Consider the following 14748-nt stretch of genomic DNA (forward strand, 5'->3'; position numbering starts at 1 on the left):
AGAGGACAACACACCTGGGAGGGATTTTATTTTGGAAACTCAAAAAACAGTTGTGACTGTGGCATGAAGGGAGAAGTCTGTGAGTCCAGGTCAGGCGGACCCAGATCTGAATTCTGGATCTACCATATTAATCACATGACCATAGACTAACTGCTCTGTGTGCTTAAGATTCCTCAACTAAAAAATAGTAATGATATCTTATGAGACTGTTGCTTGAATGAAATGTTCCAACCTGAAAATGCCTCTGCCTTGAGGAGATACTATTAATTCCATAGGAAGAGGGTTGAGAAATCTTCTAGGAGAAGGTGAACTTTAGTTGGGGTTTGAAAGATAAGTGAGAGTCACCAGTGTGTCCAGGTTTGAGCTTTAGGACAGGTGATACTCTTCTGCTTATTTCAGCCTTAGCCCCTGTATTAGTGTACAAGGGCTGCAATAACAAATTCCAACAAGCAGGAAGACTTCACTGTTCTGGGAGATAGAACTAAAAATCAAGTTGTCAGCAGGTTGGTTCTTTCTTGGGGGCCCCAAGGGAGAATTTGTCAGTTGCCAGCAATCCTTGACTTTCCTTGGCCTGTTGGTAGCATAATTCCAATCCCTGCCTCCAGAGTCACACCTGTGTATTTCTGTGTACCTGTGTCTTTACATGGACCTCTTATAAGGGCACTCATCACTGGAAAGTGAAAGTCGCTCAGTTGTGTCCAACTCTTTGTGACCCCATGGACTATACAGTTCATGAAATTCTCTAGGCCAGAATCCTGGAGTGGGCAGCCTTCTTCCCAACCCAGGGATCGAACCTAGGTCTCCCACATTGTAGGTGAATTCTTTACCAGCTGAGCCACAAGGGAAGCCCAAGAATACTGGAGTGGGTAGCCTATCCCTTCTCCAGCAGATCTTCCCAACCCAGGAATCAAACCAGGGTCTCCTGCATTGCAGGCAGATTCTTTACCAACTGAGCTATCACAGAAGCCCCACTCACCACTGGATTTATGGTCAATTCTGATCCAATATGACCTCATCTGAATGTTATCTACAAAGACCTTATTTCCAAATGAGGTTACATTCACAGGTATCAGGGGTTAGGACTTCAACACGCCCTTTTAGAAGGAATGATTTAACCCACAACAACTGTTATGTCTTCCCTCTGGGAGCTGGAGTTGATCACTCCCCAGGCTGGGATAGGTGAGTAATGTGAATGGCATTGAAGGAACACAAGTGAGACTGATGGGTGGGAACTGGAGAGCTAGTCCTTAAACTAACTAGGTCATTAAACTCAACCTCTCAAAAGGCCTTTGGTTGACACAGATTTCTCTGTCAACCTCCATGTATTGATGTGAGAGGAAAACATGAGAAGCAGTTCTGACACCCTGGTTGAAATGGCTGGGCCCCTTAAACTGAGAATTGACTACATGGTTTGAGTTTCCTTATTGTCATTTCCAAACAGTGAGCACAGAGGAGCTAGAAAGTCTCTTTTTCTTCCAGGGCCTTCAGGGACCTGGGCTCTGATCACTTTGGTTTCCACTGTGAGCTTTCCTTGAAGTATTATAAAGGGGTATTACAAAACACAGATATGTCCAAACAGCAGGCAAAGCAGCTGGGTGGCATTCTCCTCCTGGAGTTTATGGGTACTGTAGGCTCAGATTTCTAATTTGATGATTGATCTCTCTTTTGTTAATTACTCAACCCTTTAGAATGGAGCCCTGCCCTTATGCAGAGTCCTGAGCTCTTGCAATGATGCAAGTGCCTTTGTGATTGTTTGGAGACCCAGAGGCAGGTTTGCACCTTACTTAGATTTCTTATCTATAAAATAGACACAACAAAAGGAGTCTGTCAGCTTTGATATTTTAGAAAAATTTATGAATGTGACATTGGTTAATAAATAAAGTACATAGCACCAGTGTAAAAATGAAGGCCTCTGGACTGCTCCACTTGGTCAGGCAGCTACCAACCTGAATGATGAATCAATGGAGAATACATGTTGCTGTTCATGCTTTGAAATACAGGTCTGGTGTGGCCAGATATTTCTATTTTTAGAAGTAAGCTGAAACTATGGACTTCTGCGTGAAGTTCCCTAATTTTTCAAGCATTGGGAATTAATTCAACTTATTTTTTAAAATGTGCAGGGCAGGCAAAGCACATCTGTGATATAGATGTGGCTCAGGATCTGCCAGTCTATAATCTGTGTTTTAAGGGAGAGACAGTACCATGTCTTCATGGGACCAACTATGTCTCAGTACCGATTGTTCAAACTGTATCAAACTGCTGAGATGACTCACTCAGACCCTGGTGTCCAAGCCACTGTCCTTCCAAGCCACTGTGTCCAAGCCACATTGCCCCATGGAGAAAGGCTAAATGATGAAAGAGCATGTTGGGTAGAAGAAGGAGCACACAGAGTTCTGGAGGCAGGCCCTCCTGGCTTGGAACCCTGTTAGTCAATCAGCTGTTTTGTAATATTGGGGACATGACCAAAGTCTCTGAGTTGCAGTTCTACCCTCTTTGATATGGGGATGATGACACCCTCTTCTTGGGGTGGTTGTGAGGATGAGAATTAGGGTGAAGTTTATGTGCCTGAGTGAGGTTACAGTGCCTGACACATGGTGGTACATCTTCCAGGAAGTACCAGTGGCAGTTCTCCTTCCAACTAAAGGGAATCCTTTATTTTTTAAATATTTATCTATTTGGCTGTGCTGAGTCTTAGTTGCAGCACACAGGATCTTTGATCTTTGTTGGGCATTCAGGATCCTGAGTTTCAGCATGCAAACTCTTAGTTGTGACACATGAGATCTAGTTCTGTGACCAGGGATAGAACCCAGACCCCCCGCATTGGGAGCACAGAATCTTAGCTGCTGGATCACCAGGGAATTCCCTAAAGGGAAACCTTTCAAATGGGAAATAGGAACATGTGATTAAGGCATAACTCTTACTTTTCCCTGATTTATTCATATTACTGGAAATTTCCAACAGAAATGGTTTCACTCAATATTATAAACTAAAATGCTTTTTTTTCCCCCAGTAAGATTACATTTATTAGATTTATGATCAGAAGCAAATTACTAAACCACCCAATTTTCCAGTCTTGTTAATGAGGATAACATTACATTAACTTGGGATAATAATATATTATTGAAGGGCCATAGTAGAGAAATCTCCTAAGCACAGTAACTGACACATAGTTAGCTAATATATGGTAGACTTTTGTACAATTATCCATGTAATTATCTTGATTTTGTATTTCATTTAGATCTCAAACCTGACATCTGTTCCTCTGTCTATCTACGTATCATTTATTTATCTTACTTTTCTTATTGGAGTAAAATTCACATAACAGAATTAAATTCCTCCCTCCCTCTCTTCCTTCCTTGCTTTTTCAATTTTATTAAAGAATAATTGACATACAACACTGTATGAGTTTATGATGTACAGCACAATGATGTCATTTACTTAATGAAATGATTACCAAAATAAGTTTAGTGACTATCCATTATCTCATGTAGAAACAAAATTAAAGACATTGAAAAAAATTGTTTCCTGTGATAAGAAATCTCAGGATTTACTCTCTTAACTTCCATAACATACAGCAGTGTTAATTATATTGATCACATTGTACATTATATCACTTATTTATCTTATAACTGGAAGTTTATACCCATTGGCTGCCTTCATCCAATTCCCTTTACCCCACCTCCCACCTCTGGTAACCACAAATCTGATCTCTTTTTCTATAAGTTTGTTTCTGAAGTGTAACTGACCTAGAGCACTATGTTAGTTCCTCATGCCCAACATAGTGATTTGATATTTCTATACATTTCAACATGATCCCTCAGATCTAATATCCATGTAGTATCTGGATCTATTATCTGCCACTATACAAAGATATTACATAATTATTGACTATATTTCCAACAGTATACATTTCATACTTGGAACTCATTTGTTCTGTGATTGGAAATTTGTACCTCTTAATCTCCCTCACCAGTTCTCTCATCCCCGGAACCTTCTCCCCTCTAGCAACATTTTATGCTTGTTAAAGTGTATAATTCAGCAACATTTAGTACAGTCACAGTGTTGTGCAACTCTCACCTCTGTTTAGTTCTAAAATATTTTCATCACCCTGAAAGGAAACCCCAGATCCATTAACTAGTCATTCCCTTTTCTTTTCCTTCCAGTCCCTGGTTACCACTAATTTGCTTTGTTTCTCTATGGTTTACCTATCCTGGTTATTTCATACAAACAGAACTATACAATATATTACCTTTTGTGCCTATCTTCTTTCTCTAACATAATGTTTTCAAGGTTCATCCATGTTGCATTATAAGTTAATGTCATTTTTATGGCTGAATAATATTCTGTGGTATGGAAATACCACATTTTGCTTGTTCATTATCAGTTGATGGACAATTGGAATGTTTTCAACTGTGGCCCTTGTGAATGATGCTGCTTTGAACATTTGTGTAGATGTTTGGATACCTGTTTTCAGTTATTTTGGGTAAATACAGTATCTAAAATGATATTCTACTTTAACTTTTTGAGAAACTGTCAAATTGTTTTCCACATGGCTGTATCATTTTTATGGGCTTCCCAGGTGGTACGGTGGAAAAGAATCTGCCTGTCAATGCAGGAGATGCAAGAGACATGGGTTTGGTCCCTGGGTTGGAAAGATCTTCTAGAGTAAGAAATGGCAACCCGTTCCAGTATTCTTGCCTGGAAAATCCCATGGAGAGAGGAGCCTGGAGGGCTACAGGCCATGGGGTCACAAAGAGTCAGACAAGTCTGGGCACGCATATATGTATCATTTTACATTCTCAGTAGCAACATGTAAGGATTCCAATTTCTCCATATCCTTACTGACACTTGTTACTTACTATTATTAATACCATTCTAGGGGGTGTGAAGTGATATTTCATAGTGGTTTTTATTTGCATTTCTCTAATAACTAATGATGTTTATAATTTTTTTCTTGAGCTTATTGAGGATTTAAACACCTTTGGGGAAATGAGTCTTCAAGTCCTTTGCCCATTAAAATTTTGTTTGGCTTTTTTTTTTTGGCTTTTTGTTGAGATTTAGGAGTTCTTAATATATTCTAGATATCAATTCCTTATCAGATATATGATTTGCAAAATTTCCTCCTATGCTAAGGGTTGTCTTTTCATTTTCCTGATACTGTCCTTTGATGTGCATAAGTTTTAAATTTTGGTGTGTTTTGGTGTCATGTCTAAGAAATCAGTACCAAATCCCAGGACATGAAGCTTTTTCCTTGTGTTTTCTTCTAAGAGTTATGATTTTAGTTCTCATATTTAGGTTTTTGATTCATTTTGAGTTTATTTTTATATATGGTGTAATGATGGTTTATTTGCTAAGTTGTGTCTGACTCTTACGACCCCTGGCTATACTCCATTTATTTAGATCTTCTTTGATCTCTTTCAACAATGTTTTGTAGTTTGCAAGGTACAAATCTTGAGCCTCCTTGCTTAAATTTATTCCCAAGTATTTTATTCTTTTAAGTGCTATTATTAGTGGAATTGTTTTCCTAACAATTTTTCTGGATTGTTCATTGCATCTTTTGTGTGTTGATTTTGTATCCTGCAAGTGTGCTAAATTTATTTATTAGCTCTAATAGGTTTTTTTGTGGATTCTTTATAATTATATGTATATAAGATCATGTCATTTGTGAATATAGATAGTTTTACTTCTTCCTTTATAATGTGGATGTGCTTTATCAATTTTTCTTGACTAATTGCACTGGCTAGAATTTCTAGTACAGTGTTAAGTAGAATTTGTAAAATAAGAAACCCTTGTCTTGTTCCTGATCTTAGGAGATAAGCTTTCAGTATGAATATAATGTTACCCATGGGCTTTGTTTATTTTATTTTTTTATTATTTTTTTAAATTTAAATTTATTTATTTTAATTAGAGGCTAATTACTTTACAATATTGTATTGGTTTTGCCACACATCAACATGAATCTGCCATGGGTGTACACATGTTACCAATCCTGAACCCCACTCCCACCTCCCTCCCCATACCATCCCTCTGGGTCATATCTTTGACAAAGGAGGCAAGAATATACAATGGAGAAAAGACAATCTCTTTGACAAGTGGTACTGGGAAAAGTGGTCAACCACTTGTAAAAGAATGAAACTAGAACACTTTCTAACACCATACAGAAAAATAAACTCAAAATGGATTAAAGGCTTTGTTTATTTTAAAACCTGTTTTTCAAAACTCTGACTTTGAAATAATTTAGTGAAGCTGAGCAACTTGGAATCCTAGTATATTCTCTGAAAGTCCACCAATATCCAGAGATGATTACTATTCATATCTTGAAAATTGATCTATAAATATCCTTAACATTTTTCCAAAAGAATTAACTAGTAGATATTGTCCATTTTAGTAAAACAGGTAGAGTTTCTTATCTGTAGCATCTCAGATAATGGGAGTTATGTTACCATTAATCTTGAAATGAAACATTTTGAACTGCACCATCTTTGGGAATATGGCTGGTACTTCTTAATGTGTGCTCTTGTTTTAAATTACAGATTGGGTTTATCCTTTATCCTCCCGGTGGAGGTCCTGCATGGGATTTAATGGATCATGACAACGTTATGTTTCTCTCCATATGCTTTTGTTGGCATTATGCAACAGCCATTAGCATCGTTGGAGCAATTTATGTCTTTGTCACCTGGTAAGTTAGTGCTTTTTGTTCGTGGAAGTTCTATTTTTTGGGATATGATCATTAATATTCAACAGTACTGAAAAAAAAAAAAAGATTCAACAGTACTGAAATTTAAGTTCAAAGAGGTATTTCACTCCTTAGCATTCCACAAAACAGAGTAATATAGCAGAAAATTGTCTATAAGCACAGACATTTCCAATAAAAAGAATAAATTTGGTTTAAAGTTGGAATAGCTAAAAAGTGTCTCTGCTGTGCTCCTAACCTATGCATCACCCTTCAACACACTCTTCTGTGCCTCCATGTCTTTGCATATGCTGTTTTCTTTTCCACATGGTCCTCCCCATACTTGCAGTGAGCCCCCTCCATTTCCCCATGCATACCTCAGTTATGGAATTTCCCAAGCTTGTGGTCATTCTTGACAAACATGTATGTCTCCCATTAAGTTTGAGTATCTGATTAATTTGACATTTACTGCAATACTTCTAACAGTAAGATTCAGTTAAATGATCCATGTTTTTACAAGGACTTTGATACAATGTTTCATGATGGATGAGGAGCAATATACAGATTGCTAAGAACCCATATTCTAGCTTTGCTGCTTGTCAGCTATATTAGGGTAGATTATTTAATCACCTTAAATATCAGTTTTGTTGTTTAAAAAATGGAGACCTAAATGAAAATCATGTATTTAAACTGCCTACAACATAATAAGAACTCAATGAAGATTCTTCTTTTTCTTGTCTTTGTTTTTTTTTTTTTTTTTCTGGTTCCTATGGTAGATTTCTTTTTAAATTGAAGTTCAGTTGACATGGGGCTTCTCTGGTAGCTCAGCTGGGAAAGAATCCTCCTTCAATGCAGGAGACCCTGGTTCAATTCCTAGGTCAGGAAGATCCCTGGAGAAGGCATAGACTACCCCCTCCAGTATTTCTTGGGGATTCCCTGGTGGCTTAGGTGGTAAAGAATCTGCCTGCAATGTGGGAGACCTGGGTTCGACCCCTGGATTGGGAGGATCCCCTGGAGGAGGGCATGGCAACCCACTCCAGTATTCTTCCCTGGAGAATCCCCATAGACAGAGAAGCCTGATGGGCTACAGTCCATGGGGTTCCAAAGAGTTGAACACGACTGAGCAACTAAATACAGCACAATTGACCCACAACATTATACAAGTTTCAGGTGTTCAACATAATGATTCAACTTTTATATACATTGCATAATGACCACCACAATAAGTCTAGTTATACCATTCACTTTCATGCATTGGAGAAGGAAATGGCAACCCACTCCAGCGTTCTTGCCTGGAGAATCCCAGGGACGGGGGAGCCTGGTGGGCTGCCGTCTATGGGGTCACACAGAGTCAGACATGACTGAAGCAACTTAGCAGCAGCAGCAGCATACCATTTGTCACCATACAAATTTACAAACACTTTTTTTCTCGTGATGAGAACTTTTAAGATTTACTTTCTTAGCAACTTTCAAATCTACAATACAATATTATTGATTATAGTCACCATGCTATATATAACATTCCCATGATTTATTTCTTTTATTTTCATGTTTTAACTTTTCATTTCATATCGGAGTACAGTTGGTTAACAAGGCTGTGTTATTCTCAGGTGTACAACAAGGTAATTCCGTTCTACATATACATGTATCTATTCTTTTTCAAATTCTTTTCCCCATTAGGTTGTTATAGGAAATTGAGCAGAGTTCCCTGTGCTATATAGTAGGACTTTGTTGGTTATCCATTTTAAACATAATAGTGTGTACATGTCAACCCCAAACTCTCTAAATATCCCCCATTCCTCCCCCCATAACTGTAAGTTCCTTCTCTAAGTCTGTTGTGAGTCTATGTCTGTTTTGTAAATTAGTTCATTTATGTCCTTTCTTTTTAGATTCCATGTATAAGCAATATTATATGATATTGCTTTCTCTGACTTACTTCACTCAGTATGACAATCTCTAGGTTCATTCATGATGCTGCACAAGGCATTATTTCATTCTTTTGCATGGTTGAGTAATATTCCTTTATATATACTTACCACAAATTTTTTAATCCATTCTTCTGTCTATGGACATTTAGGTTGCTTCCTAAATGTCTTGGTTGTTGTAAATAGTGCCGCAATGAACATTGAGGTATATGTATCCTTTTGGACCGTGATTTTCTCTGGGTATATGCCCAGGAGTGGGATTGTAGAATCATATGGTAGCTCTATTTTTAGCTTCTTAAGGAACCTTCATACTGTTCTCCATAGTGGCTGCACCAATTCATATTCCCACTGACAGTCTGGGAGGGTTCCCTTCTCTCAACACCCTCTCCGGCATTTATTGTTTGGGGATTTTTTTGATGATGGCCATTCTGACTGGTGTGAGGTGACATGATCATTTCAAGAAGCAGAAAAATCTTTTGACAGAATTCAACACCTATTTATGATTAAAAAACTCTTCAGAAAGTGTACATAGAGAGTACATTCCTCAACATAATTTGGGTACATCAGTTCAGTTCAGTTCAGTCGCTTAGTTGTGTCCAACTCTTTGCGACCCCATGAATCACAGCACGCCAGGCCTCCCTGTCCATCACCAACTCCTGGAGTTCACTCAAACTCATGTCCGTTGAGTCAGTGATGCCATCCAGCCATCTCATCCTCTGTCATCCCCTTCTCCTCCTGCCCCCAATCCCTCCCAGCATCAGGGTCTTTTCCAATGAATCAAGTCTTCGCATGAGGTAGCCAAAGTATTGGAGTTTCAGCTTTAGCGTCAGTCCTTCCAATGAACACTCATGACTGATCTCCCTTAGGATGGACTGGTTGGATCTCCTTGCAGTCCAAGGGACTCTCAAGAGTCTTCTCCAACACCACAGTTCAAAAGCAACAATTCTTCAGTGCTCAGCTTTCTTCACAGTCCAACTCTCACATCCATACATGACCACTGGAAAAACCATAGCCTTGACTAGATGGACATTTGTTGGCAAAGTAATGTCTCTGCTTTTTAATATGCTGTCTAGGTTGGTCATAACTTTCCTTCCAAGGAGTAAGCGTCTTTTAATTTCATGGCTGCAATCACCATCTGCAGTGATTTCGAAGCCCAAGAAAATAAAGTCTGACACTGTTTCCACTATTTCCCCATCTATTTGCCATGAAGTGATGGGACCGGATGCCATGATCTTCGTTTGCTGAATGTTGAGCTTTAGGCCAACTTTTTCACTCTCCTCTTTCACTTTCATCAAGAGGGTCTTTAGTTCCTCTTCACTTTCTACCATAAGGGTGGTGTCATCTGCGTATCTGAGGTTATTGATATTTCTCCCGGCAATCTTGATTCCAGCTTGTGCTTCATCCAGCCCAGCGTTTCTCATGATGTCCTGTGCATACAAGTTAAATAAGCAGGGTGACAATATACAGCCTTGACATATTCCTTTTCCTATTTGGAACCAGTCTGTTGTTCCATGTCCAATTCTAACTATTGCTTCCTGACCTGCATATAGGTTTCTCAAGAGGCAGGTCAGGTGGTCTGGTATTCCCATCTCTTTCAGAATTTTCCACAGTTTATTGTGATCCACACAGTCAAAGGCTTTGGCATAGTCAATAAAGCAGAAATAGATGTTTTTCTGGAACTCTCTTGCTTTTTTTGATGACCCAGCAGATGTTGGCAATTTGATCTGTGGTTCCTCTGCCTTTTCTAAAACCAGCTTGAACATCTGAAACTTCACGGTTCACGTATTGCTGAAGCCTGGCTTGGAGAATTTTGAGCATTACTTTACTAGCATGTGAGATAAATACAATTGTGTGGTAGTTTGAGCATTCTTTAGCATTGCCTTTCTTTGGGATTTGGGTACATACTTCAACATAATTTGAGTACATACCTCAAAGGTCATATATGACAAACCTACAGCTAACATTATACTCAACAGTGAAAGGGTAAAGGCATTTCCTTTAAGATCAGGAACAAGAGAAGGATGTCCATTTTTGCCACTTCTATTCAACATAGTTTTGGAAGTCCTAGCTATGGCAATCAGAGAAGAAAAACAAACAGAATCCGAATTGGAAAAAGATGATGTGAAACTGTCATTGTTTGCAGATGACATGATGCTATATACAAAAAATCCTAAAGATGCTATACATAGAAAATCCTAAAGAAAACTACTGGAGCTCATCAATGAATTTGGTCGTTGCAGGTCACAAAATTAGTACACATAAATCTGTTGCATTTCTATACACTAACAATGAAAGATCAGAAAGAGAAATTCAAGAAACAACCCCATTTACCATCTCATTAAGAAGAATAAAATACTTAGGAATAAACCTACTGAAGGAGACACAAGACCTATACTTTGAAAACTATAAGACTTATTTATTTCATAACTGGGAAGTTTGTGCCTCCTGATACTCTGCATCTATTTATGCCCACCTCTCCACATTCTGGCAACCACCAGTCTGTTCCCTGTATCTATGTGTTTTGTTTGTTCATTTGTTTTTCCCATCTCACAGATAACTAAAATCATATGGAATTTTTCTTCCTCTATGCCTTATTTCACTTAACATAATACCCTTAAGGTCCAGTCCATTCTTTTTTATGGCTGAGTAATATTCTATTACATAAAGCATAAAATATTATAAACTTATATAAATATCTTAGTTGAGCTAATTTTTGTGTATGATGTAAGACAGTGGTCCAGTTTTACTCTTTTGCATGTGGCTATCCAGTTTTCCCAGCACTATTTTTGAAGAGACTGGCCTTTCCCTACTTTGTATTTGTGCCTTCTTTATTGTAAATTGACTGCCCATATTATGTGTGGGTCTGTTTCTAGGCTATCTGTTCTGTGACATCGATCTTTTAATGCCAATATCGTACTGTTTTGATTTTACAACTTCATAGTATAGGCTGAAATCAGAAAGCATGATTCCTCCAGGCTTGTTCTCCTTTGCAAGAGTGCTTAGGCTATTCAGGATCTTTTGTGATTCCATACATATTTTAGGACTGTTTGTTCTATGTCTATGAAAAATACCTTTGGTAATTTGGTAGGGATTGCATTGAATCTATAGATCGTTTGGGGTAATATGGACATTTTAATGATATTCTTCCAATCCATAAGTATGGAATATCTTTCCACTTATTTGTGTCTTCTTCAATTACTTTCATCAGTGTCTTATAGTTTTCAGTACGTAGATCTTTCATCTCCTTAGTTAAATTTGTTTGCATGTATTTTATATTTTATTCTTTTTGATGCCATTTTAAATGGGATTTTTTTCTTAACTTTTCTTTCTGATAGTTCGTTGTTGGTATATAAAAACATGAGTTTGCATGTTAATCTTTTACCCTGCAACTTTACTGAATTTATTGGTTCTGTTTTTTTTGGTGGAGTATTTAGGGTTTTACATTATATATATATAATGTGTATATATATATATATATATATATATATATATAGTGGTTTAGTCTCTAAGTTGTGTCCAACTCTTGCAACCCCATGGACTGTAGCCTGTCAGGCTCCTCTGTCCATGGGGATTCTGTAGGCAAGAATAAATGGAGTGGGTTGCCATTTCCTTCTCCAGGGGATCCTCCTGCCCAGGAATTGAACTCAGGTCTCCTGCATTGCAGGCAGATTCTTTACCAACTGAGCTATAAGGGAAGTATATAGTATCATGTCATCTGCAAATAGTAACAGTTTTACTTCTTCCCTTTCAATTTATATGCTTTTCTTCCCCTTGCCTAAATGCTCTGAGTTACAATGCTATTTTGACTAAAAGTGGCGAGAGTAAGCATCATTGTCTTGGTCCTGATTTAAAGGAAAAAACCTTCATGATTTCATCACAGAGTATGATGTTACCTGTGAGCATGTCATATATGGCCTTTATTAGGTTAAGTATTTTCTCTTTATACCCACTTGTTGAGAGGTTTTTTAAATCATAAATGCATCTATTCATATGATTTTAATTATTTTTTGTTAATGTGATGTATCATATTATTGATTTGTGGATGTTGAACCATCCTTGCATCCTTGGAATAAATCCCACTTGATCAGGGTACATGATCCTTTTAATGCAGTCTTAAATTCAGTCTGCTAATCTTTTGTTGAAGATTTTAGCACCTATGTTCATCAGTGATATTAGCCTATAATTTTATTTTCCTGTGTGATATCTGTCTGATTTTGGCATCAGGGTAATGTTGGCCTTGTGAAATGAGTTTGGGAGCATTCTCTTCTCTTACATTTTTTGAAAGTTTGAGAAGGATAGATATTTAAATCTTTTTTTAATATTTGTACTGTTTACCAGTGAAACCACCTGGTCTTGGACTTTTCTTCATTGAGAGTTTTTTGTTTGAGATTACCGTTTCAGTCTTTTTCATAGTAATTGGCCTATTCAGATATTTTATTTCATGATGGTTCAATCTTGGAAGATGTATGTTCCTAGGAATTTATTCATTCAGTTCAGTTCAGTTGCTCAGTTGTGTCCGACTCTTTGGGACCCCATGAATCGCAACATGCCAGGCCTCCCTGTCCATCACCAACTCCCGGAGTTCACTCAGACTCACGGTCATCGAGTCAGTGATGCTATCCAGCCATCTCATCCTCTGTCATCCCCTTCTCCTCCTGCCCCCAATCCCTCCCAGCACCAGAGTCTTTTCCAATGAGTCAGCTCTTCGCATGAGGTGGCCAAAGTACTGGAGTTTCAGCTTTAGCATCATTCCTTCCAAAGAAATCCCAGGGCTGATCTCCTTCAGAATGGACTGGTTGGATCTCCTTGCAGTCCAAGGGACTCTCAAGCGTCTTCTCCAACACCACAGTTCAAAAGCATCAATTCTTCGGCACTCAGCCTTCTTCACAGTCCAACTCTCACATCCATACATGACCACAGGAAAAACCATAGCCTTGACTAGACGGACCTTTGTTGGCAAAGTAATGTCTCTGCTTTTGAATATGCTATCTAGGTTGGTCATAACTTTCCTTCCAAGGAGTAAGCGTCTTTTAATTTCATGGCTGCAGTCACCATTCATTACTTCCAGGTTATTCAATCTGTTGGTGTTTAACAGTTCATAATACTTTCTTAATCCTTTGTACCTTTTTTTTGGTATCAGTTGCAATTTCTCCTCTCATATTTCTGATTTTACTTATTTAAGCCTTCTCTTTTTTTCTTAGGGAATAAGTCTAAAAGTTTGCCAATTTTATCTTTTCAAAGAACCAGCGGTTTGTTTCATTGATCTTTTCTATTGCTTTTTTAGTCTCTATTTCATTTACTTCTGCTCTGATCTTTATTATTTCCTTCTTCATAATAACTTTGGGCTTTCTTTGTTCATTTTTTCTAGTTCCCTTAGATGTAAAATTTAGGCTGTTTATTTGAATTTTTTCTTATTTCTTGAGGTAGACCTGTGTTGCTATAAATAAATTTCATCTTAGAACTGCTTTTGCTGTCTAGGTTTTGGTATGTTGTATTTCCACTTACACTTATCTCTGGGTAATTTTTAATTTCTCCTTTGATTTCTAACACTGGTGCTAGCAAGTTAGAAAAAGAGTGCAAAAATGGTGGCTGCTAGTGCTGGCACTAGCAAAGTCGAGGCCGAAGAAAGCAAAAATGGAACCTGCCAGTGCTTCCATCCCTGGAGAGAATCCTAACAGATTTCTTCCTTGCTAGTAGATGCTCTAAGGTTAGGAAATGAATTCCATTCATGTATGGTCTAGACACTTTTCAAACTGTGGCTTTTATGTTGTATGGCCAAGTGGGTGAGGCTGCATGCAAGCCCTTTCACAATGGAATCTCTATTCCTTACACCCCTTTGGTTCTTCTCGACATCAGCCCTGTTGGTCTTTCAAAGCCAGATGTTTTGGGGCTCATCTCACCAATGCAAGTCCCAAGCATTTGGGTGCCTGATATAGGGCACAAATTCTTGCTCCTCAGGAAGAAGCTCTGTATCTGTGAGGTCTCTTTGATTGTGAGTCTTCACACTGGGGATGGGGTCTTTGACGGGACCATGTCTCTTGCCTCTTTTACCCATCTCATTGTGAACCTTGTCCTGTGTTGTAGAGGAGCTTTTTCGCTAGTTTTCAGGTTTTTTTTTTTTTTAATAGGGAATTGTTCTTTATGTAGCTG

At 38.1% G+C, this 14748-nt stretch overlaps 1 protein-coding gene across 2 annotated transcripts in view; it reads left to right on the top strand.

Annotated features, from left to right (window-relative positions):
* Positions 1-14748, top strand: part of TMEM45A (transmembrane protein 45A) — a 115404-nt gene that overhangs the window by 92016 nt on the left and 8640 nt on the right. For both annotated transcript variants that reach the window (XM_027559258.1, XM_027559163.1), the window contains exon 5: positions 6534-6679. In XM_027559258.1, coding sequence (XP_027415059.1) covers positions 6534-6679 — 146 coding nt within the window. The remainder of the gene's footprint in view (positions 1-6533; positions 6680-14748) is intronic.

The sequence above is a fragment of the Bos indicus x Bos taurus genome, chromosome 1 (assembly GCF_003369695.1).
Source record: "Bos indicus x Bos taurus breed Angus x Brahman F1 hybrid chromosome 1, Bos_hybrid_MaternalHap_v2.0, whole genome shotgun sequence".
Classification (NCBI taxonomy): domain Eukaryota; kingdom Metazoa; phylum Chordata; class Mammalia; order Artiodactyla; family Bovidae; genus Bos; species Bos indicus x Bos taurus.